Source organism: Equus przewalskii, chromosome 2 (assembly GCF_037783145.1).
Source record: "Equus przewalskii isolate Varuska chromosome 2, EquPr2, whole genome shotgun sequence".
NCBI classification, from domain to species: Eukaryota; Metazoa; Chordata; class Mammalia; order Perissodactyla; family Equidae; genus Equus; species Equus przewalskii.
In genome coordinates, this window is record NC_091832.1 from 8,423,616 (window position 1) to 8,450,204 (window position 26,589).

Genomic DNA, 26,589 nt, shown 5'->3' on the forward strand with positions numbered 1-26,589 from the left:
ATGTACTTGTTTCCCCAGATCTTATTGGAGATATCAGTTTTAAGAGCAGTAATATTACTTTTCTATTTACTGGCACCCATCTTTGGAAGGAAAAAAGTAAACTAAATGTGCCATATCTCTCACTTCCACTTTACAAGATGATATTGTAGAATCTCAAGCAGTGCTACATGCAAAATGGCTGTTAAGTCCTTAAATGGCTCAATTACTGTGTGAAATTAGGGAATTCCTGTGGGCAGAAACAGATGTGATATTTACGTAAAATTGACCATTTTCTTGATTAGTAGGTCTTTAAAATAATTCCAGATCCTTTTATATAATTTAATCACAAAAGTGTCATTTTAAGAAAACATTGAAATCCTAATTGATGACTGACATATCTAAAATGCTTAGCAGATTGTGTCAGTTGCTTTTCCAAAATTTATGAGCTTGGAATTTTTTTAAGGTTCTTACTTAAGGTCTGATGAAATCTTCTGATGTGTGTGAAGTTAAAACGTCTCCTCAGATATATCACAGAAGCTAAAATTTAATTTTATTTCCTCTTTATTGATTGAATATATTTCTTATATGTGAAATTAGATGTTATGTGGTTTGTTTTTTGTGTCTATTTGTTTTGGGTTTTTGTTTTTGTTTTTTCTTTTGTTTATTTTTTAGTGCCAGAAAATGCAGAAAATGAAGAAGAAGCCTTATTACAATTTGCAGCAGAATTTTCTTCAAGGTAGGATTAGTACATTAATATATAAAATTGATGTTCTTATAATGCTACTGTGATCTTTCTGGAACAATTTTAATCATAGATTGATTGGTTGTTTTCTTTTTTTTTTTGAGGAAGATTAGCTCTGAGCTAACATCTGCTGCCAATCTCCTCTATTTTCTGAGGAAGACTGGCCCTGAGCTAACATCCGTGCCCACCTTCCTCTACTTTATATGTGGGATGCCTACCACAGCATGACTTGCCAAGTGGTGCCATGTCCGCACCCGGGATCCAAACTGGCGAACCCTGGGCCACCGAAGCAGAACGTGCGAACTTAACCACTGCGCCACTGGGCCGGCCCCTGTTTTGTTTTTAAAGATTGGCACCTGAGCTAACATCTCTTGCCAATCTGCTTTTTCCTTCTTCTTCTTTTTCTGCTCCCCAAAACCACCCAGTGCATAGTTGTATATTCTAGTTGTAGGTCCTTCTGGCTCTGCTATGTGGGACGCTGCCTCAGCATGGCTTCATGAGCAGTGCTAGGTCCGCGACCAGGATCTGAACTGGTGAAACCCTGGGCCACCGAAGTGGAGTATGTGAACTTAACCACTCAGCCACAGGGCTGGCCCCAGATTGATTGTTTTTAATTTTTCCTTAAAGTATTCAAACTATTCATTTAACAATTTATATACTCTTGGTAGTGAAACACATAGTATTTAATGTCAGATAACTAGTAGACCATTTAATGCCACTTTAGAGATGTATTTATCTTATCTCCATATCTTTATAGAAATACAATAAATGAATCACTAATTTCTTGACTATGTTCTTGAAATATCTTGAAGATATTTCTTGACTATATTCCCCAAAGGATTGGGTTATACATTTCTAATTTTTAGTATATCCTAGGACAAAATATCCTTTAAAATAATATTAAATTGAAAGATAATTAAAAAATTTTAAATATAAGTTAATTAGTTAATTTTTTTCTTTTAATTTTTGTTTTGGAATCATGTAACATTTCTTCTCTTAAGAGTCTAATATAGGCCCAGCTTGGTGGCATAGTGGTTAAGTTTGCATGCTTTGTGTCAGCAGCCCGGGGTCACAGATTTGGATCCCAGGTGCAGACCTACACACCACTTGTCAACCCACACTGTGGTGACGTCCCCATACCAAATAGAGGAAGATTGGCTGATGTTAGCTCTGTGACAATCTTCCTCAAGCAAAAAGAGGAAGATTGGCAACAGATGTTACCTCAGGGCCAGTCTTCCTCACCCAAAAAAAGAGCCTAATATAAAATGTTTTATATGCATTTGAGATTCCCCTAAGGTGTCTAAGCAAAGAGGATTTAAATATTTAACCCTAAATTTTCATGTAAATAATATTTCTGTTTTCCAATGTAATATCATTTGGAAACTTTGCAAGATACCATTTTTTCCCTCTCTGTTGGACTTTTGGAATAAATGAACTAAAATGGAAAGTTAAGGCTACTGAAATTAGGAAAATCTTGTGAAAGTGGGTAGCAAGGAATTGCTACTTGTAAATGGCATAAGGTTTCATAGCACTTATTAAATCCATTCACTAGATGTACTTAAAATTACAACGTTCTAATATATCAGTATAAGCCAAGAAGAATTCTAAAAACCAGTGAAGCTCATTCTCAAGCCTTTAAAGAAATGTTTTAATGTTTGGTCTGTGCTTAAGAGACATTAGCCTCAACATTTGCTTAAAAGTTATTGGTTAGACTTGTGAAACTTTGAAGTGAATTTGAAGTGTATTTGAATTAATAGATGCAATTTTTCCTATAGATATGGTGACTGCCATCCTGTATTTTTCATTGGCTCATTAGAAGCTGCTTTCCAAGAGGCCTTCTATGTGAAAGCCCGAGATGTAAGTGCAGTCTTACCTTTTCTGATTACAAAGTGCGTCCCATAGGTTTACCACCAGGCCTGAGTCAGTGCTTAATGTTTTCTGTTTTTTTCAGATTGAAGACTTGATTTTGTTTCTGGTTCATCTACCAACCTAATCATCACCAAGATGCCCATTTCAGAGGGGCAGTAGTATAAATAGGATACTGCTGGCCTTGCAGAAGGCCTTTTTAAGCTCTGAAACAGGATATTTTTGTAGGGAAAAAAAAAGATGGGTATTCTTAGAAGAGACCCAGCTACATTTTTGTATTCTGTTCAGTTACATGATTGACAGGTTCTTGCTAAAGGATTTGTCCTTCAGTCTTTTCCCAAAATGATTATTCTATCTAATAGCATATATCTAATAACTGTAATATTTTTCCCAAAAGTCACTTTAGACAACAAAAAAGATTCTTCCTTAAATATAGAAATGGGCTTTGTGATCTTGAAATCAGGTAGATTAAAGTTTATAACAAGGATTCAGAAGGCACATTTTGAGCAAGAAGATTCTATGCAGTCGCTCTATTTCTATGTTAACACAGCAGTCAAGACTTCAGTAATCTGGCTCCTGCTTATCTATCCAGCTTCAGCTCTTCCCATTCCCTGCCTTACACTTAATACATCTAGCCATAGTGTACTATTTATGTTTCCCCATAATCTTGCTCTTTTTTCATGTTTCCCCACTATCTATAATGCCTTTCATTCTGCTCTTTACCATGTTGAGTCCTACTCTTCCTCTGAGACTTAACCTTTCCTGACTCTTCCAGTACTCTCACATTGACCACACTCACCCCTTTAGTGCTTTACAATGATACCCTCTGTTCATCTTATTGTTACACTTACATTGCATATAATTATCCATTCTCTCTTTATATATATATGTGTGTGTGTGTGTGTGTATGTCTTCTCAAGAGATTTAATTTTTCTCTTTGGCAGTGACTGTGTACCTTACATCCCTATGCATAGTAAATATTTTGTATATTTAATGAATGAAGGAAAAAGAGAGGAAGGAAAGAATAGTGTGTAGAGTAGAAGGAAAGTTATTTGAATTAAAGAGGGCAAGGAATTTTGAGAATGGAGTTCAGGGATGCCTCTGAAATTTCTATTTTCTAGTTTATGTTAAACTCTGACCTAAAGAAAATTTCATTTGAAACAAATTTAAAAAATTGAATTCCAAGACAATAATTAGTGATCAAACTTAGAGCTATGGCTGATGGTTTAATGAAGTAGATTAAGAAATATAAACATGAACTGTTCTTTATCCTCAGAATAGTAGAACAGCCCATTGTAGAGGCTGTTTTAAGCATCTGTTTTTTAACTATTAAATCTATATAAAATGGACATTATTTTTGAGGAAATACATATTTATGGTAATACACCTTGTAATTTCCATAAATATAAGTTTATGGAAAATACTGAAAAACAAAAAGAAAATATTCTAACACAGGTTAATGGTTAATTTTATGATATATGCTTTTCCATATTTTTTATTATATGTTTCAATAATACATTTATGCTTATTTAATATGAAATTGAGTCATGTTATAATCCTGTTAAAACAGCTTATTTTTACCTTTTAATAGTATCTGGTAATTTCCTTAATTATATTTTATAATATTTTATCTTTTTATTACAACAACTTTTAATACAGAAAAAGTAAAAAGAATAAGAAAGAATAAACACCCAAATCCCTTATACCCATATTTAATAATTACTAAAATTTTGCCATATTTCCTTCTTCTGTATACAGAGCATCCCAAAGTTTTAATGGAATTTTAGGGCTTAAAAAGTTTAACTGCTACACATTTATAAAAGAGCAGCATTTGAAATTTAATTATTTACATTTCTGTACTTACTTGGATTTGTGATTTTGATGAGTAAAGTTTTTATGACAAATTTTTCTTTCAGTTCCTCTCTGGTTGGAAATGGCAAACATTGACTGAAACCAAAAATATATTTCAAATTTATTTTTCAGAATTCACAAAAACAAACAAATGTAAAAGAAATATAAATAAGGTTTCTGATGATTTTTTGAAGTTTGTAGCAGTTAAACTTTTGAAATTATTAAAGCTTGAACTGCACAAAACCATTTGGGATACCCTTGTACATTCATTATTTTTTGCTGAACCATTTCAAAGGAAATTACAGATATCATATTATAGCCCTAAAAACATCTGCATGCGTTTTCCAAAAATAATGCTATTCTCCAACATGATCACAATACCATTATCACATGTAACAAAATTAACAGTAATTCCCTAATATCATCTAATATCCAGTACATATTCAAACTTCACCAGTTGTCCCCAAAATGTCTTTTTAACTACTTTTCTGGAACCACGATCCACTCAAGGATCACGAATTATATTTGGTTGTTAGATTTCTTAAATCTCTTTTAAGCAAGCACCCACCCCCTCTCTTTTTTTTCCATGATGTTTACTTTGTGAAGAGATCATGCATAGATGATTTATAGATAGAGATTGTTCCAAATTCTGGATTTGTGTGATTGCCTTCTTGTGATGTTATTTGACTTTTTCCTCTATCTGTATTTCCTGAGAAATGGATATTAGGTCTAAAAGCTTTGTTAGATTCAGGTCAAACTGTTTTTGCAAGAATGTTCTGGAAGTAATGCTGAATACTTTATTATAATGGGATTTTTATTGGTTATAGAGTCTCTCATTGTATGGCCATGTTATTATATTGAAACAGTCACTTATTGTTGGATATAAATATGTTTGAGAGATTATCTAATTATAGCTGTAAAATAATCTGTTTTTCAATTCATTCCTTGATAAGAATGTATTTGGGATCTCTCTGTCTCTGCTTTCCAGCAAGATCGCTAAGCAGTTGAAGTCACCAGAAAATGTCAGGGCCTTTTGTAATGTAAACTTTAGTTCCCCAAATAGGCATAGACATCTTTTAAATCCATGTAAAAGCTACTGAGAGAAATACTGTGTATACTTTAAGCATTATAACTTTAGACGAAGATACTTATTTAAATATACAGTATACAATAGACAAAAGAACTTTTACTAAGTGTCTAACAATAAATTGGCATTTGGATTTATTCAGACTGTTGATCCCCAGCGAAGCATAAACTCTTGCTTATTGATTTCTGGATATTTCTAGTGAAACAATTGATTGTTTGCTTTTGATTAGTATTTTGATGTTTTAACACATGAAAAATCATTGGTTCATGTAATTCAGTGTTTTGCTTCATATTAGATTTATACCAAAATCCACTGACCTTTTTGGACTCCTAAACTGTCTTTATCTTTCTCCCCTTGTCCAGGGCTTTTTTCTTTCCTCATTTCTCTTTTCAAGTTAAAGATCAACAGTTTATGCATCATTTATTACTTACTCTAAATTTAAGTAAAATTTATCCACATAATGGATAAGTTACTCAAAATTAAATCTAAGCAGGTACATTTATTATGGTCATCAACCAAATGATATACATCTCCTTTTAATTAAAGAGGATCATGTAAGTATAGAAATAGTACTGCTCCTTCGGATTTTTATGGTGCTCTGTGGTTTATAAAACATTTTCCTATACATATCTCATTTGAATCCCACAACAAACCAGTGAGATAGGGACATAATATCAATATTCCCATTGTACAGATGAGGAAGCTCAGAAAAGCAATATGACTTGCCCAAAGACACATCCATAGTAAGTAGTAGAAGCCAAATAAGAACTCAGGTGTTCCGACACAGGTAAGTGTGATTTACCCTGTACTTCACTTTTCAGTGCTAACTTCTGTACTGCAGGATTCAGTTATCAAACTTCATCTCTCCTTTTCAGATTTCATATTTGAGAGTTAAAACAAATCTTTTTCAATATTATTTTTTAAGACTTCTGAATGAATCATTTTTAAGAAAATTTGCTCATGTTGAGATATTTTAAGGCGAGTGTGACCGATACTGTGGCATTCTTACTAAATTTCTTCCATCTTAAATATCACATGTTTAATTTAAACTGTGGGAGGCACATTAATTTTACCAGGGCAACAGATGAGCCTCAAGCACCAGGATTCTTCACTTGAAGTGAGAAATTGAGTTCCAAGAGTAAATAAAAACAAGATTGAAGGTTTAAATCCTCTGCCAGGCTTTTTGAACTTATATACTCATTAAATGTTTATTGGAGTGGTGGGATTACAAAGGATTTGGGGAGCTTCATCAACTGGTATATAGTTAATCACTAAGTAAAACACTACATTTGATAAAGTGTTTCTCACGATGCCACATTCAATCCATCTTAATGAAAATTGCTTCAAACTGATTTCATTTGAGAACATTTGGTGGTGAGAGTGTTCAAAGTTCTTTCTGCCTTTTTCATGAGGAATTTATAATACTGTCCAAAGCAGAGCTCCAACTTCAGTAAAACAGGTATTCTAAGTTCTTCTGTTTATGTTATGACAAAGTTTTGACTTCTGATAATGGATTGATCTGTTTTGTGACCTCTTTCTTTTCCCTTAACTATTAAGGTTGTTCATTCAGTTGAAGGCCATAAATATTTATCACATGCCTACTAAGGACCTGGAATATAGAGGTTTCCTGCCCTTGAGATGCTCACAGTCTATGGAGAAGATAAAACAATATAAACAGATCCACATAATATAATATGTTATAGAAGCAAAGAGGAGAGGTACTTCGTCCACCTTAGAAGTTCAGGGAGATTTCTTGAGGGGGTACCTCTGACCTGAATCTTATACAATGAGTAATACTTAGGCAAATAACAGAATTCTAAACAGAAGAAAAGTCAAAAGCAAAGACAAAAAGATCAAAATGAGGGGATTACAACCAAAAATTTAAGACAGAAAGCAAAAAATGCAAGACAGAGAGTTGGATTGCAAGGCATGTGGCTGGGAAGATCAGCAGGGGCCAAGGCATAGAGGGGGCTATGATTCCTTGACATTTAAAAGATAGTTGTTGAATGAAGTTTATATTTTATCTTTATCTAAATGAGAGCCAATGGTTAGCCTCCTTAATTAAGGTTGCTGAAGAGTTGCCACTGGCCGCACCCTGATTCCCTGGGAGTTTCTTTCTTTCTTTTTTTTTTTTTTTTGAGGAGATTGGCCCTGAACTAACATTTGTTGGCAATGTTCCTCTTTTTTTGGTCTCCCCAAAGCCCCGGTACGTAGTTGTATATCCTAGTTGTAGGTCATTCTAGTTCCTCTACATGGGAATCCACCACATCATGGCTTGATGAGCTGTGCGTAGGTCTGCACCTAGGATCTGAACCGGCAAACCCCTGGCTGCCAAAGCTGAGCACGCGAACTTAACCACTAGGCCATGGGGCCGGTCCCCGCTGGGAGTTTCTTAAAGGTTTTTCTCCTTATAGCCTCTTCACCTCTCATTCCTGCTACCCCTGAATTTTCCTCACAACAAAAAGTACCCTAGAGAATGATTAGACATTTGTAGTAACTAAAAGTCAACAGCCTTAAAGATCCCAGTGCCAGGGTTTATCTCCCAAGTGAAGGATTGTTTCTTTCCCAGCATTCCTTTGGAGACTGGGCTTTGATACCAGTAATCCTTTTCCACCTCCTTAGATCTTGACTTCAGACCCATGCTGTTTCCAAATATCGCACACAAATAAGTTAAGGAAATCAGTGCTCAGTTCTTGATTTCCCACTTAGTAACTCTGTGGCCCCAAACAAGTAATGAGCCTGTTTCCAAACTGGGAAAAAAAGGGAAATGATGATGATATCTACTTTATATGGTTGTTTTGAGGATTAAATGGGATGCTATCCATAAATGCACCCAACCCCGTGGCCCAAGTGCTGTTAAGCAGTTTTGGACAAATTTGACAAATGTTTGTAAAGTAGCAAAACTGATTTTCACGTGCAGTTCATGAACTAGCTCTAAGAACGATTCTAGAAAGGAATGTTGAGACTGCCTCTTAGCATTTACAGCAATTAATGAGTGCTTTGCTATAACAGTGCTTGTTAGTTATCAAATTTTATTACATTTATTTTTAAAAGTCAGCCCATTTTAAAGTAGTGCTGTTTCTACATGCTCATGTTAAAAGAAATGTAAGTACCATGACTGATGAATTTTTTTAAGAAAAATAAGTTCTACACAAATCTGAAACCATAGCTGTAGTTAATGAGTTTCTAGCACTCCATCATCCAGAAAAACCAGGCAAACAAACTTATTTGTGCTTTGGAAAATATGCCCAGTCTGTTCATCTTGCCTTTGTTTTCTTTTCAATTTAAATTCCTTAAATGCAGATGATGTCTTTAGAGTAATTTTATATGACAGCTAGAACAGCATCCTGCACATGTGTGAGATAAGAACTATGATGATAATATAGTTTTTTAAGTATGTTTTCGTTATACAAATAAAATGTTTGCTGTAAAAAAAAAAATACATATGCCTTTAAAGTAGAAAATGAGTTACCACATAATCCCAAATCTAAAAATAACCACCATTAAATGTTTTTACTTTTAAATGCAATTTTTAAAAAATCTCCAAACATGTATGTCAGTAAAAAGTTGATAGATTTTTCATAAATGCAACCATACCAAATACACTATTCTGCAATTAGATGTTTCCACTAAACGGTATATTGTTAGTATGATATTTAGAATTTGCCTCCAATTCTCTGAGTTATGAGATCTAAATAAAATTGTAAAAATCTTTAGTGTGCATATTAAAGTTATTTTTTAAGTTAGTTAAAAATTTATTAAATTAGTTTTAAGATATGCTGCTATGGGGGCCAGCCCCGTGGTGCAGCGGTTACGTTTCCTCATTCCGCTTCAGCAGCCCGGGGTTCGGCAGTTTGGATCCCAGGTGCAGACCTATGCACCACTTGTCAAGCCATGCTGTGGCAAGCCCACATACAAAGTAGAGGAAGATGGGCACAGATGTTAGCCCAGGGCCAGTCTTCCTCAGCAAAAAAGAGGAGGATTGGCGGCAGATGTTAGCTCAGGGCTGATCTTCCTCAAAAAGAAAAAGGATATGCTGCTGTGTAAAATGTTCTCGGTCTACTTCTGTTCACCATCTTTTTGAGAACTTTTTAACTATATTTGAAAAGCAATACAGGTAAAATTTATTAAAATATCAAAAGCAAGGCTGATTTCCGTTAATAGACTTTATCCATATTTTTATCATTTGTCCCAAAGGGCCCTCCCTGGCCCTAGAAGGTATTTCTTATTCATATTACCTATTTTAAAAGGGTAAAAAGTTAAATTTGTTTTCTAAGTATTTCACTTATAAATTCAAGAAATCCGTTTCATGTCTAATCTTAAACATTTTCAGTTAAAAATAAGAGATATAGGAGAGCTGGCCCTGTGGCCGAGTGGTTAAGTTCAGGTGCTCTGCTTCGGCGGCGCAGGGTTTCACTGGTTCAGACCCTGGGTGCAGACCTTGCACTGCTCATCAAGCCATGCTGAGGTGGCATCCCACGTAGCAGAGCCAGAAGGACCCACATCTAGAATATACAACTATGTACTGGGGGGCTTTGGGGAGAAGAAAGGATAAAAAAGATTGGCAAGAGATGTGAGCTCAGGTACCAACCTTTAAAAAATAAATAAATAGGAGGGTGGCAGAAAGAGTACTAATCAGAATTCTGGTTCCCTGAGCATCAGTTTCTACATTTAAAAATTTGCATTGTAATACATACCTCTCAAAGTTGATTAACAAAAAGTTAATATACATAAAACATCTTTGAAATGTATGTGAAACATCTTTAAGATTATGTGCTTGTAGTAGGTGGACATTGAATAAATCAGGCAGATTTGGATTTGAAACTAAGCCCTGATACTGGCTAGCTATATATGCCTGCACTTTATTTTCTCTGAAATGGGGATAAAATTATCTTGGCAATGAACCCACCTTGGAATAATGCATCTCACCTTAACAGTAACCAAGTTGTTCAGATGCATATGTTAGAGAAGATGAATAGGCCTGTTGAACTGCTATGTATGGTACGTGTCAGGGAGCAGGATGAGATAGGGCTAAAGTAGAGAAGTAGACTGGGGTTTCACCTTTGGAAACCCCTGAATGCCAGCTAAAGACTTGTTGTTCGGCATTGGTCTTTTTTGAAAGTTTTGAAGAGGGTGACACTGTCAGAGCTGTACCATAGGAATAAGTAATATGGTAGCAGTTTGTAGGATGGATTGGAGGGGAGAAATTGGTGGCAGTGAGACTGCGCAACTGTGTACATTTGTGTATGTGTAGTTGTGGAGTGTCAGGCAATGATTAGAAAATCATAGTATAGTAATAACACAATGTAGTTTACAAACTTTTTGGCTTCTAAATTTCACAACCTGTTAGCTTTTGTGTACCTTTTTATATATAAGGGTGTTCTAGTATCCTGTTTCTCCCACACCCTCCTTCAAGTGCCTAACAAAACAGGAGAGAATAATACTGCTTTCACTAATGTGTTCTGGCCTTTCTTTCTTCTGTGGAGCATTTCAATAGAATCTGTTGGTTCTGTATTTGCCTTGTCATTTGCTGTCTTTTATAAATAACTATATTAAGAAAATCAAAGTATTTTTGATACTAAGTAGTGTATAATATCTTTATTAAAGATATTTGAAACTTAACTTCTCTAGTATATATATTTATGAAGAACTCCAAAAATCACTAAGACAACAACCCAGAATGGGCAAGCAATATAAGCAGGTATTTCACAGAAAGAGAAATAAAAATGACTCATGAAATATGAAAAGATGCTTCATATTTTCCCTAATATAAGAAATACAGATGAAAACTACACTAATATATCATTTTCACCTATTATAATAGCAAAGTTTTTTCCACATATATTCTTAAGCATATGAGAAATAAGATAAATATATAGATATTTATTATAGCATTGTTTATAACAGCAAAAAATTGGAAACATCTTATATGTCATTCATACAGTGGAGTACTATGTAACCATTAAAAAGAATGAAGCCACTTCATATATATTGATATGGAATGATGTTCAAGATATATTTTTAAGTGAAAAAAGTAAGATGCATAATAGTGTGTACAATATGCCTCCTTTTGTGTTGTAAACATTATGTATGTGCATGGATAGGTAGATAAATAAGCAAAAAATAAAAAATACCTGGACCAAACGTTTGCTTTGACTTCAGCCATCCTATTGGGTCTCAAATATGTATAATATGGCACACATGGAATTTCAAGTAGATGTACACTTCACTATTACACTATTGTAAATCCTAGTAGGCTATCCTGTCTGAGTCAAATGGACTGGACTGCATGTTATCGGAAGGCTCTCCCTTATCTCTGCATGAAGACTAGACTAGGTGGCCACCAAGCAGCAACCTCCATGTCTTCTTTTGCCTTCGTTCAACCATGGTTCCTACTTGGCCTTCTGAGAATAGGGTCCCTCCTTTCTTATTAACCAGATGTACAAGATGGAGCTTTCTAAATGACAGTCATGTCATTTGCCTTGGGCCAGTGGTAGTTGTAATCCCTTAAAGTATAATTCAGGGCCCATTAGAGGCTGTGAGTCTTTCTGATGGGCCGAGAATTAATCCATAAATGTATATCTTTTCTTCAGATCTTATGGGTTGATGATACAGTTCAATAGGCTTGTCATTTTTAGGTACGACTAAGGCTTTCTTATAGTTAGCCTATTGTAGGAGTTAGGATTGGGTTTGGTTGCTTATAACATAAAAATTAAGATTAATAATGACTTAAACAAAAGAGAAGTTAATTTCTCTCTTCTTTTCAAAAAGTCCAGAGGTAGTCTGTCCAGCCCTTGTATGGCACATCATAGAGTCAGAAACTCAGCTTCCTTCTATCATGTTGCTCCACAGTATGGTACAGTTCAGGTTATGTCATGATTCAGGATGACTGTTGGAACTCGAACTAGCTCTTCTGCTTACATTGGCCAGAACTTAGTTACATAGCTACACTTGTGTAAAAGGGAGGATGAGAAATTATTCTTTATTTCAGTCAGCCATTAATCCAACTTAAAAAAATAAATAAGAGATTTCCTCACTAAAGTAGAAATGGAAAATATTTAGGGACTACTAACAGTCTCTGCCACTCCTATTAAGTGGATGGTTAGGAGTTACTACAGGTCTATATGCTTAAACTCCACTTAGCTTGTTCATGTAATTTACAGTATTCTACTTTGAAATCTACCAGACAGTACTAGACAGTAAAAGGTTACTGAACATGTGCACCGACAAATCAGTGAAATTCTGTGATTTTCAGCAAGAATGCATTATTATCAATACACTTTTATTGAAAAATTACTGTTAATTTATCTTCAATTCTTTGTTACTGTGGTTTCTCAACCTCCTGGAATGTGGAAACAGATGAGATAGGTAGGCTGTGGGTTCTTTTTCTCTTGCTCAGTGGACTAAAAGTGGGAGAGGGGAGTATTTGTTTACCAGTGCCTTTCAAAATGTGTACTTCACATTTCACACTCATACTGTTCTGCCTGTTTAACAGGCCTCTGGTTAACTAGGGGTAGTGTTATCCCTCTCAGAAGAGAAGAATGGAAGATCTGAAAAATGCTGCCTTCACTTTTATGAGGCCAGTTTTCCAGTCCTTAGTACTGCTCCTAAGTGTTCGCCTGGAAAACCAATGAGATGAGATCCTTGGTCTGGCCTGAAACTGTCTACTTTCTTGCCTCTGCACTCTCTCTCCTAGCCTCCCCAAAGAGCCTGCCTGACTCTCTACAGTTTGTTATAATGGCCAGTCACTTGAGCTTCTTATTCCTTATTCGTGAAAACTTCAGTCACATGTTGGTCTTCCTCAAATATATTTCATTACCTGAGTATTATAGACCGAACAATGAAAACTGCTAAAGCTCTGTACCCAATGGACATTTTTGAGCTTATTTTATGAAGACAGTTTGCTTTTACTTTAGGCTTGCTTTGTTTGTTTGTTTAACCTGTGACTCCCATATGAGAGTTCTCCCTACGTGAGACTCAAATACATCCGTGTCTTCAAAACTTCAGAGTGCTATCCCAGCATCTGCTTCAGGAAGTGAGAGGAAAAAGACACCATCCTGGCATCTCCTCAATTTCAGGAGCTGGCTCTTTCCTTTTGGAACCTCTCCAGTAGGTTGCTGCCTCTTGGTCCCAGAACTCAGCTTCGGGAGCCAAAAAAGGCAAAGTGTCATGATTCGTTCCATAGATCAATCTGCACTCTGTTTCTTTAAAAAGTACTAGCTTCAAGTTCTTTGAGCACAGTAGGACATTGACATCTCTGGACCTTTTCCAAACTTTTCTCTTTGCTTTTTTTTGTTTTCACTCTTCTTTTCCTCACTATCACCTAAATTTAAATTTTAGCTCAAGTCACAGAGAAGTCAGTTACTATATCCTGCTTTTAAAATTCAGCTCAAGGATTACTTTCATAAAGAAGCAGCCAATCTGATGTTCATGCCTAGACCCCAGGACCAACTCTATTATAGCACTCAATCACCACTCCTATCTAGACAGAGTGTTGGACTTATGACCTCCAGAGCCATTATATGGTACTCAAGGCACAGAAAAGTGAAGTAGCTTTCCCAAGGTCACACAGCTGGAATTTGAACCCAGGTAGTGTGGCTTCATGCTGCCCTGCCTCTATTCTCACCGTATACTTTTCCTGAGGCACAGTTGGATGCTGGGCTGGACCTGTGAACATCCATATACAGGAACAGGGTTGTGGAAGTGATCAGTGTATTGGAATGATCCCAGTTAGAGACTAGATTTAAAACAATAAATAACACAGCTACAAAGGATATTTTGAGGTACTTGGGGAAATTTGAATATGGACCCTATATTAGATGATATTATTGTAACAATATTATCATCTGGGGTGTGCTAAAGATACTATGGTTTTGTAAGGGAATGTCCTTGTTTCTTAGGAGACAAACACTAAACTATGTAGAGTGGAGGAGTCATGATGTGTGCAACTTTAAATGTTCCAGGGAAGGAAGCATAAAAAGAATGATAGAGCAAATATGGCAAAATGTTAATAATTGATACATCTAGGTAAAGGATGAATGATTGTTTATTGTTATAGCAGTGTATCAGTTGTTTGTATCAATAAACCTTCCCAAACTTAAAACAAAAACAAAAAAATAATAATAGTGATAATGATGCTGATTATTATGGTGATAATAATGGTGATAGAAAAGAGGAAGAGGAGAAATAAAGTCAGGTCCCAGTTTACACAAAGGAAATTATTTTATTTTAACTTTATTTTTAATTCTTATACTGAAAAACTGAGCTACCATTTCTAGAAATAATTTGTCATATCAACTTTAAAATCATTGAACACACAGATTATGGATATTCTAGTACTCAAAAAGAAACTGGACAACTTTCTTTTCAGTCCCTCAGCAGATGTTTTCTGAGTGTCTGCTCTGTGCCTGGCTTATTTTGAGACACAGCCAACTCATTTCTTCCAGCTTTAATGTTCTATAGTTCTGTGATGCTAAATGTCTAAATACAACAGCTACTGTAGCTCAAGGCCAAGTCACATTGGTTGCTGTCAGCTTGGCATTTCGTTAGCATCAACTTAGTACCTTAGCTCCTGGATTTGAAAGTGAAGATTAGTGAAGCCTTGAAGGCAAGGACACAGTTACACATCCCAAACCCTGCTGCCAGTAGGAGAAATGAAGGAGCTGCATAATCTTTAATACATTTTCATGGCTATCATTTCTCTTGAAATTGTTTTCAAATCCTTTATTTTGCATGAATAGTTCCGGAATTTTCATCCTAATAGCTACATTTCATTCAGCACATACTACGGGCCAGACATTGTAAATAGGTACTTTACCTACTTCATCCACAATCCTTACAACACTCATCTTGCCCCATGGTCACACAGCTGGTAAGTGGCAAAACTGAGTTCAGCACAGAGCTTTCTGTTACTTTAAAGCTTGGAGACTTTCCTTTACACTGTGTAACCAAAACCTAAAGCACAAAGAGGGAGTCTTGAGGAGAGTGTAGCTGGGCTGCTTGCCTTTGTCATCTGCCGGACTTACCTCTAACAAATTAAAAAAAACAAATAAAAGATAGGGTTTTTTAAAATTCTCCAATCTTATCACTTATCATATGGTACTGCAATTAAATCTTTGCCTACCCATAGGCCAGTCCACCCTTCCACCTCTTTGAGGGCAAGGGGACTTTGTTTGATTCACCTTTATATTCTCAATGTCTAACGCATAGGCACTCCGTAAATGTTACTGAACTAAATTATTAATAGGCCAAAGGGAAAAATGGTTATAGTAATGGAAAACAAAACATTTTCTTATGCTTTTTCTATGTACTAGACACCCTTTCTTCACAAAAGCGATTTTCTGATGTGCTCAACCAAGTTCTCACTGATTCTGCTTGTGTTTAATTGAGCTCAATAAAATAATCAGAAATCTGAGTCGGGGGCTCATTTAGCTGTGCCTATAATTGAATCAGAGATTTATGTAGCCCAAATTTAATAGCATTGGCATATTAATAGGAGTCTATATTTTGCTTATTATGGTTGTCATAATAGAAGAAGAAAATTTTTGTTGAAAGCTTGTTATGTTAGAGAAAAAGATTATTTCAAGATTATTCAGTTTTCCTTTTGAAAGCGACTGTGGGAGTACCCCTAGCCTGAAGATCTTCTTCTGATACTCTTTTTATCATCTCCTTTCTCACAGTTTAGAGCTTAAAGTGAGAATTTTTTTTTTAAGTGTGTTTTCCTGGCATCTCATGTTTAACAGTGTCAGGGGTTTGTGTCCCTGGAACGAAAACTGTTTCTCCAGAGCCTTTTTTCTCTCAGCTTCCAGTGAAAAGAGGGGCGAGGCGAGCCAGTCGCTTACCACAAAGCAATGCCACCACAAAGGAAAGATTAAGGGTTTAGAGAGAGGTCAATGTGGGTTTTTCTCTAACTAAACACTTTCCTAAAGTTTCCTTGTGGAAAAATAATGAAGTCATCTCAGAGTTTTTAAAGAATTTTTATTTCTTTTTCACCGTCTGCATTCGCTTGTCTTCTCAGCATGGATGTTTAATCTTCCTAGGCTTTGTGAATTGGCCCAAATGAATAAGTGGTGAGCTGTCTCTCTAGGAGCTAGAGGCTTATTCTAAGGGCCTAATCACTGAGTAAACACATCTTTGCCCTCCCTCTCACAACTGCGATATAATAGTCGAGATTCTAGCACAGTAACCTGGATATTGCAGGGACCAATGCTTTGAAATGCAGAATGGTTGATCCTCCAAAACAGACAGTGCCTGATCTTCGCCTGCCTCTTTCTTCTTTTTTAAATTAAATATTGCCAAAGAGATGCTGTTTTATTGCTTGATATTGTGCATTAGTGCCCTGGATTTCCAAGTTTAGTTTCAGTCAACACTGTCGGCTGCACTTATAGAGAACTCTGCATGTCGGGTTTCTTAGTAGCCTCTTCGGCACATGTGTGTTTGGTTTGGAAGAGCATTTAAATTAAATCAGTGAGATAGCAATGTAAATCACTAATCTCTTTCCCAAAGTCTAAATGTTCCATTGCAGTGTTCTTGAGAGAAAAAGGCATTTTAAAGATTTAGCCATTGCCATTGTTTGGTTAGAAATATGCTGATTTAAAAGTGGACAGCTCTCTTGTTCCCAGTGTCTCATTAAATGTAGTTGCTGAGATACGATCAAGCAGAATTAGAGGTTGACATCCCTCTGTCTATTCAGCTGGAGAGCTCTTAAGAGGAGCTCTGAATTTGTTAGTGCCAGGTTCACGTTCCTTTGCCTAAAGCAGCAGATTTCTAGATTTGTTTACTGAGAGTGATTGGTCGTCACTGCTGCATTTGGTGTCCTTTTTTGCCAGAGGGCTGTGGTTGATATCAGCATTCAGGTTTCTTTCATCAAACATGCTGAGACCTCTTCTAGTTTAGGGATGCAAAGAAGGATGAAAGAGACCCACTCCTTACCCTAGAGAGATTTTGTCTAGAGGGGAAACTGGTAAACAGTTATAATACTAGTGGAGAAAGATAGGGGCCCAGAAAAGGAAGCTCTTACTGCCTGAGGGAATCAGGGGAGGTTTCATAGAGGCATTTGCTTTGAGCCTTAAAGGATGAGTAGGAATTTACCAGGTAAGTATTTCTCCAACAACGTATCTGATTACAAACATCCTAGAAGCCATCTACTGGTATCTGCAGACCACAACATAGATGAAGAAACCCTGTGTCTTCTTCTCCATTTTATCACCATTGCTTCCTGCTGGGCCCAACACAAAGAGTATTTCAACAGGTGCTTGCTGAAGGAATGAATAAATAAATTGACACATGGAAGCAGCTACTGTTGGAGTAGCTGAGCTACTTATACTCAGGAATCTTGTCCTTACTCCCATTACATGCTGTCTCTGAGGCCCCAGAAGCACTGATGTATGAGTGGCCAGTCTGGCATCTTCATATTCTCTGAGCATTCCAAGCCTTGACTACACTGTGGTTGATTTCCTGCTGCTGCTGTGTTATCAAAGAAACAACTAGGCTGGAGTCAGTCAATCTGAGTTCCAATCCCAGTTGTGGAATTTAGGGCAAGTCAGCTTTCTAAATCTCCCTTTCCCCTTATGCTAATAAAGTTAAGAATACTGTTTTACAGGTTTATTTTGGGGATTCAAGTAAATAATGGGTATGTAACTAACAGTGCCTCCTGTTCATAGTAGATGTTTTTGGAGTCTTAATCTACGTATGTTCTTCTGGCTAGCCTCATCTAGTATAAAATTTACCTTTGAAGAAAATATTTTAATGAGTACTTTTTTATTGTTATTATAATTTGGATTATTTATCAAGACGATTCCAAGCATCAGACTTCATTAACCCTTCATCAACATGAGCCTTATATTTTTCTTTAAATATCCTTCTTTTGTTTAGAATCCCATACAGCAAGTCTTTCTTTATTATCATCACATCCTTATTTAATGTGAAGGGAAAGACCCTAAGCTTCCTTGAAATTTTCTTTTGCCAGAATTTCACAGATTGGTTTGTGTATTGTCTTTACCGTAAAATTTTATCTTTCCATTTCCTGGTAACTGACTATTCTTAAACTCAGTTATTCTACAAGGCAGCACCAAGAGGTTAGTCAGCTGCAGTTTAGGCTCTTTAGTTGTCATTATTATTGTTGTTAAAGCTGACATGTTGCAAATTATGTTGCTCAATTTCAGTTTTTAGTTTAAATTATTTTATTGAATATCCAACTATGACAGAATTTTTAAGAGAGCAAATGTCATTTCTTGAAAACAAGTTTTATCTGGCAAAAGAGGAAGAATAATTTTCCCTATTGGAAACTACATTGGACATTTTCTGAAATATAAACGAGAAAGAATTCATGTGAAGTGAGCATTTTCCTATCCTCATTTCAAATAGCAATTAGATGTTACATGCTCTTAAATAAGGACTTTAATATGGGAACACATTAAGAGCTTTGATGTTACCTGTGGAACGAAAGCAAAACTTCATTTTAGACCTTTTCCTTTCAAGTAGAAGAGACTATTCACTGTTCAGATTAAAAACATAAAAAATATGTAAGAGAGATTTTGGCATTCAGTCTTAATCAGTATTTTTTCTCTGTATAGTTGAATAGTTTGAAGTTAATTTTCCCTTTACATATGAAGTATGTATTAAATATGAAGAATGGTAAATCCATTTTATATAAAGAAAACGCAATTCTACTGCGATTTCTGCTTGAGATAGGCTTGCACATGTTAACAGGCATCTGTGACAGCAGTCTGGAAAACGGAATGTAATCATCCTAGCCTCTTTAGAGGGTAAGGAAGCAAAATTTATTCCTATTAATAAATGCTTTAGGAACTCCAAGTGTCAGATACTCTTTTAGGGAATAGCATTTAATTTTTGTCTTTGCTGTTTGTATTGACTGATTATGCCTTTCCAAAATTCAGGAAATCTTACATTAATGGATATTTTAATTCATCAGTCTTTTCTCCTCTTTTCAGAGAAAGCTTCTTGCTATCTACCTCCATCATGATGAAAGTGTATTAACCAACGTGTTCTGCTCACAAATGCTTTGTGCTGAATCTATTGTCTCTTATCTGAGTCAAAATTTTATAACCTGGGCTTGGGATCTGACAAAGGACGCCAACAGAGCAAGGTAATACTCTTGTTCACAGGTTATAAGTTGGGCTTCTGTTTTTTAAAAAAAAAAGTTGTCATTGTGTTTGGTTTCTTATCTTAAACATTTTCAGCCTCAGCATGAAATTCTATACCATTACATTTAATTAGATAAAAGTTATTTCTTGTAGTAAACATGCAGTCATTTACAATTGTGAAAATATACCTTAACTTAGAAAAGATTTCTTCAAGAATAACCTGAAAGCCAAAACCAAAATCCATTGTTCTTGTCTTTTTGTAGTAAGACATGGTACATTTCTGTGTACTGTGTGTTCTAATGTTCTAATATGTTGTTGAATATTTAGAGAAAATCTGTGTTTTTAATGATGTTTAGAAAAGGCAAAGCAAGTCTAACATATAATCCTAGTAGTAAGTTTATTTTTTAATACTTCCAGTGAAGAAAGCAGGACATTCTGGACCAGTCCAGTGGAGTTGGTAATAGCTTAACTCTAGCATATGCTAATTGATGTAATCGCTTTATTGCACACATTCTTTTGCACACATCTGTATTCTCAATAGGAAAAAAAAAAATCTCTTTCCTAGCTGTCAGGATAAATTTACTTAGTTTGTTAATCGTAATATCTGTAAGTGATGACTAAGTCTTCATATTTTGCCTGAGTTTCCCATCTGAAATATATTTCATCATGTTTTTACACATGTAGCCATAACATCCTGTGATGCTACTTTGGGTGTGTTAACACAATCATAATCACAGGCTGCTGGTTTATGAACAGGGAGATTAAATTAATTCATTTCAAGGCAAGCCTATTGTGTTACCTAATTTAAACAATTATAGAACAATTAGATATCATCTGATTTGTCTTTTTATTATTTTATGGCTCACTGATTTTTGCTCATCATTCAGACTTTGTTTTATGTAATCTGAGTCTGAAAAGAAAGATGATTCTTCCCTTAAATGTGAAGCAAAAGAATGTTGAAGCAATTTCTCCATCTAATACTTCATTTCTTTAAGCAAATGGTTAGGAAATTTCATAGGATGACTTCGTTCTGCCTTGGAAATGTTCCCTGTTATACATAAATAAAGAACCTTTAGCACCTGTATTTGTTTAAATTAAATCAGGTTATTATTCACACTCAGTTAAAGGTGATGAAAAGCAGTGCCAAAAACAGATAAAAATGCAGCATCGAAGGTCTTTCATGAGGCAAAATACATAGACTGGAGACTTGGCTAAATCTTTTGCCATTCACTGGCAGTAAGGAATCTCCTCCTTTCCTTTTATCCACAACTTGATGGAGAAGGAAACACTATTTCTAAACCATCTGTAGTGGCTAAGTTCAGTGGACTACCTGCTGTTATTTTGTTCTATCCTCCATTTAATTCCTTAGTTCCTTTTATTTTACAATGACAAAAAATTGCGGTGTAGTTTCTTTTGAAAAACAGTGTTTGAGGGGTTTTTTTTATGACTGGCAATCAACAGCCATGTAATTGCTTTGTTATGTTTTACTAAAGAAGTCTGTTAAGTAGCACAACTTTGATACACTAGTAATAAGAGTTTGCAGGTTACAGAGACACCTGTGGTGACCAAAGCGACAGAAGCTGCTTATTAGAAAGAGCCAGTACAGCTGTGTCCTATTAACTCCTTATGACACTTTTTTAAAACACAAAATAAAGGCCTTGTTTAAGGCTTTAGAGCTATTTCTCAGTGAATTACAGGGCTATGAAGTATGATAGGATATTTCAATCTACATTTTTTAAAATGTGGCATCCTATTATTAAGTTACTGTCATGAAAATAAAAAGAAGTGATATTAAAGACTGAAAATAGAAACATCCAGGAATTCAATTTAATAATCATTTATAGGAGCAAGAAACAGGGCAATGGGGAGAGAGAGAATGTAGCGATTTCTAGAATTTAAGATACTTGGCATCCTTATTCAAAATCAAATTCTATCCATATTACAAATTAAAAACTAAAGTATTACATTTCTCTCTATAAAGCAAAAAATAAAATTATGTAGCTACCTTTCTTATACACCTCCTTATTAGTACTGTTAAGGCAAATGGGAAAATACATTCATGCATCGTTAGGTGATTTCATCATTGTGCAAACATCACAGAGTGTACTTAACACAAACCTAGATGGTACAACCTACTACACCCTAGGCTATATGGTACTAATATGGTACTAGGCTTATGGGACCACTATTATATATATGGTCCTTTCTTGACTGCAGTGTTATTATGTAGCGACTGTACACAGTTTACAAATACAAGATGAAAACTCATTGTAATGCTATATTCCTAAAAGAGAGTAAAGGTAGATTTCCTTTTGATATATGAAATTGTGAGATAATTAATTAATTAGGCTGATTTATTGCCCCCAAAAGGGCTTAGCTTAGCCACAATTTCCTTACCACCTATCATAGATTCATCTAAATAAAATTGTCTAATTGAGTTTCCATTTCTATAATCTTTCTTGGATTTTTATCACCACATTTATTGTTTGTCATGAAAATTGGTGGCATCATCCATTTGATGCTATTAACACCAGGTAACAAAACGTCCAACTTACTCAATTTGATAGAAGACTGCTACACTAATATTTATTCATCAGTGGGCAATATATCAAAAGTTGTGCCACCGTTTGCCTATTACCAGACAGTTAAAATGAGACAGATTAATATGTGGAAATACAGAAGAGATTTCTAGGCATCACAAATAAGGTTGTTGCTGTGGGTTTCCTTTTAACTGTGATTTCTTTATTTCAAATGTAAAAATTTGGAAATAAATTTCTGATGGATGGCTTGTCTGGTCCTATATCTGGCTATCCTAGTTCAGGCTAATCATATAAATTTTGAGCCTGTAAGCCGTTATAGTCTGGATGCTTTCTTAGTGGTTTTCTGGGACTATTCCCTGATATGATAGCTGGGGACATTGATGCCCAAGATCTGAAGGGACTCGCTAAGTAAATTTACTTTTGCTCGAGAAATACTCTGATTAAGCCTACAGAAACATTAGTCCTCCACAATTTATTGTGAATCTCTCATGTGTGTAGAAGATAAGTGAAGGATATTGAACTAAGTGAATGCTTTGGTAAAGTTAACAGAATATGAATGTCAATTGTTATTTTAAGTTAAATTTGCTGATTTCTCTAACAAACCAAAATAAAAAAAGACAGATTTCTATAGAATGTTGCTGTTATACACCCCTGTGATGATGATGATGACTTGGATTTCCCACCTCCAAAATGATTCTCATAACTTTGTTTCTGAGTCGAATACTTAAGGTAACCAACCTATATCTGGATAAAACGGATTAGAATAATTTCTAGATTGATCTTGGAATATTCCAAATATGAACTGAGACAGGACACTTTAGCAACAATGATTATGTGCTTGGCTTCTCTCTCACTAAATTGTCATCTTCTGGAAAGGCTTATTCATTTTATTTGTCTCATTTAGCAGGGCACTTTACAAAATTTTAGGACAAAGAAACTCAAGCCTTTGGCAAATGAATTCCACCTAAGAATGTTGCTTATGATTTTGTTACTGTATATCTAAATAGAGGTTTCTTTCTTGGAAAACTCTGTACAGTCTTGTTGGCTGCCATGTCTAGTCAGATTTCAGGGCCATTCTTTCTTAAAGGAGTAGGCAGAAAGCCCTTGTTAGTTTTGAGAGGTGCTAGAATGTATAATTTCTTAAATATCCATCTGAAAATTGATCCTGATAGCAACTGGAGGATTTACCTGTAAATGAAAGAGCTAAAAACAGATAGATAATAGTAAACAAGGAGATCCTGCAAATCACTTCTGGAATTGGCTAAAAAGTATCTTAGGAAAGGTAAATTTCCTTCATGTTTATTCTTTGAGTAAACATTTACAGAATTTTTAATATGAACCAGGAAAGATGCTATGCACTGAGGATAAAAAGTTGGAAAAGATACAGTGCAAATGCTCAAAACACTCATAGTCTAGTGAACAAGACAGACATAAGAGCTAATATGTGATGTGAAGCACGTGCCAGGTCCTTTGGAAGGGAGTGTGGATGGACTTCTTACTGAGTTACTCTACCTGAGGGGCCAGGGAAGGGCTTGAAAGAGGGAGCACATGGGAAGATGGAATTAGGACTTTACTCTTTCTATTAGGGACTTTTGTATTAGCAGCATCCTTAGTTTATTGGGTTGCAAATACTTGCTATTTTTACAAAAGAATATTGATATTTTTAAACCTCATAATTAGGTATCTGAAATGAAATGTCAGTGATTTACATAATTGTGGAAGAGAGAACAAATAGAAGCTGGCCAGCTGATGTAATGCTATGGTGGTCTGAACTGGATTGAGGATTGAAGTCAACCAGTCAGGATAGACAGATCCCAAGAAGTTATTTTGTTAATGATTCTTCCCAGTGTTGGCGTACACTTACAGATAGACAATGGAGCAGAGATCAGATAGTCTTTTGGATGTGTAACACAGAGAACACCATCATGGATTTAACTGATACAATAAAAATATTTTTAGTACAATATAGTCTTAGTGAATGAATGCTTGGGCTGTGAAAGAATAATTTCTTAAAATTCAGGGCAGATATCACCTCTGGGAAGTCTTGCCTCTCTCCATCCTTCTCTTGCCTCAGTCTAGGTTAAAATGCACATTCTGTATGCTCCCATAATATCCCTATACTGACTTGTGTGATGGCACTCATTACATTGTATGATTATTGTCTGTCTCCCTGCTAGGTTGTCAGCTCCCCAAGGGAGCTATCTGTAATCTCAATGAGTTACACAGTGCCTTTAAAAAGTAAGTGTTATATTGGTAAATAAACAAATAATCTCTAGTAGGCTTATTGAAAAATAAAAGAGAACAGCTTGGGTAATGGAAAGAGCCTTGGAAATGCTGCTATCTCCCTCCAATTGTGTGGTCTTCCCCCACAGCCATTAATAGGACTACTAAAGCAAAAGCCTTCCTTCTCCTTACAGAATGAACTAAAAATGGCTAGACTGGGTACCTTGTGTTTTGCTGGCTTTGTAGTACCCCAGAATGTTTTGGTCTATGCTCATGTGCCCCAGGCACCCACAGGCCGTCTGGCAAGAGGCTTGAATTCAAACCTAGATGAGTTCATTCAGTCGTTCCAGACTTTCTTTCCCAGACTCACCAAGTCTCTATGATATCTCTGAAGCAGTTGACCTCTCAAACTGGGCCATTGTGGATGATACTCTGAGACTTCTGCAATGGTGGTGGCATTGATTAAAGTAAACATGTCCATGGGACCATAGTGAGATATGCCCAGCAGCCGGGAAAGTTCCATTTGGGCACCAGCGGAACTAAATATAGATAGCACTGTATAAAGCGCTTGCACAATAAGCGTTAGTTTTCTTCCCTCTATCAGAGCTATTTGGACACCTACTACATGCATGGGAACATTGGCACATAAGTCCCCTCAATGCTAAGCTGTTATCTCTTGGCTGAAGTTGCTTCATCAAGGAAAGCCACATAACATAAGTGGCACAGTAAACCACCAACATTAACGAGTAATACGTGGGTTAATGGGTATCTCTTGTTCTGACCAGGAGGGCCCACAAAGCAAATGTCTCACTTAGTCCATCCAGTATAGGTACTGATTTTGATTATCTAATTCTAGAAAACTTAAACATTGAATTTGATTATGATAGTGCCAACCGGGTTATCAGCCAGCTATGAGTGCTGAAGAATGAGTTGCTTGCATGGAAGTTCCTGAGGTGAAAATGTTTCACATATCAGTGTACATGCTACAAAGTGTTAAATTAGGCATTGCACACTATTTCTTAGCAGTATTCAGAGTAACTGCAAACAGTTCCCTAGGAATTACTGACAGTGCCTGAGTTACACAGGTTGCATGTAACATATACATAGCATTGTATTAAGTTTTGCATACACAGTACCAGTGTTCACAGACAGAATTCTATTTTCTGTCAATATTAGCTTTTGAACTTAATGCCCTTGCATGCAGTATTGCAGGTCACTGTAAACTGCTGCTGCTGTGCTGACAGGTACTTGTTAACCTTAATATTCAAGTGATAGTTTTCCACATTACTTAATCTTTGGCAAGAGTTAATTGACTTAAAGCTCTTATTATCTGTGCAGGCTGTCTTCACCTGCACTTTCCATCTCAGTAATTAGCCATATTCACAGTGGCTTACTCTTAATTCTAAACTACTTGGTGGTTCATGCCTGGCTGAAGCCTAGCTGACCATGTTACTCTAACCCTACACTTCCATTTGATCCAGTAAGTACAGCCCAGGTGTGGGGTCTGCATCGGAGACACAAGCAGTGTTAATTTCCAGCTGCTCCCCTAGGAGCAGATATGGATTCTGCAGAAGTACCTGCTAAAACAGATGGACATGTAGTGGTCAGGGTACTAAGACTTCCAGAGGGCCTTCATGCCAGATTTCTGTATAATTTTCTCCAAACTTCTTTATGCCCTTAGTGCTACATTTTCCTTCCAGTATTTTTAAAGGAAATGTATTGCCATCCTAAACATCCCAGGTCAAGGGCTTAATTAAGGCTTTAAAATAAAGGTTCCAAAACACCAGGAGAGTTTGTCATTTTCTCCCTGGTTTGTTTTGTGAAGAGGGAGGAGAGAAGGTGAGGAGGAACCCCTCCTGTTCCATGATTACATCCTACCCACTCATTTTCTCCTTTTCTCCTCTGCTTTTGATTTTTAGTGGCGGTCTTAACAGAATGTCAAGATCAATTTGCAGCATGGTTTAACTCAAGGTTTGCGTTCTGCCAGCAGCAATTGTCCCTGCAAACAATGCCGTGTGTTCTTGTAACTTCAGAAGCTTTTAGAAGGATCATGGCAAGGGCAGCATCTAATGACTTTATTAGTGTAGGATTTCAAAATGGGCTCAGTAATTGTTCATATCTCTTTGTCAGCAAGTCATAATTACTGCTCAGCATTGTCCAAGGGTTCACTTGTGAATAGTTTCCTAATAGCACTGA

General features: G+C 36.0%; 1 protein-coding gene across 7 annotated transcripts in view; it reads left to right on the top strand.

The window, feature by feature from the left end:
* FAF1 (Fas associated factor 1) overlaps nucleotides 1–26,589 on the top strand; it is a 473,410-nt gene that overhangs the window by 328,267 nt on the left and 118,554 nt on the right. For all 7 annotated transcript variants that reach the window (XM_070609689.1, XM_070609691.1, XM_070609693.1 and 4 more), the window contains 3 exons: nucleotides 652–715; nucleotides 2,497–2,578; nucleotides 19,478–19,632. In XM_070609689.1, the coding sequence (XP_070465790.1) occupies nucleotides 652–715; nucleotides 2,497–2,578; nucleotides 19,478–19,632 (301 nt within the window). The remainder of the gene's footprint in view (nucleotides 1–651; nucleotides 716–2,496; nucleotides 2,579–19,477; nucleotides 19,633–26,589) is intronic.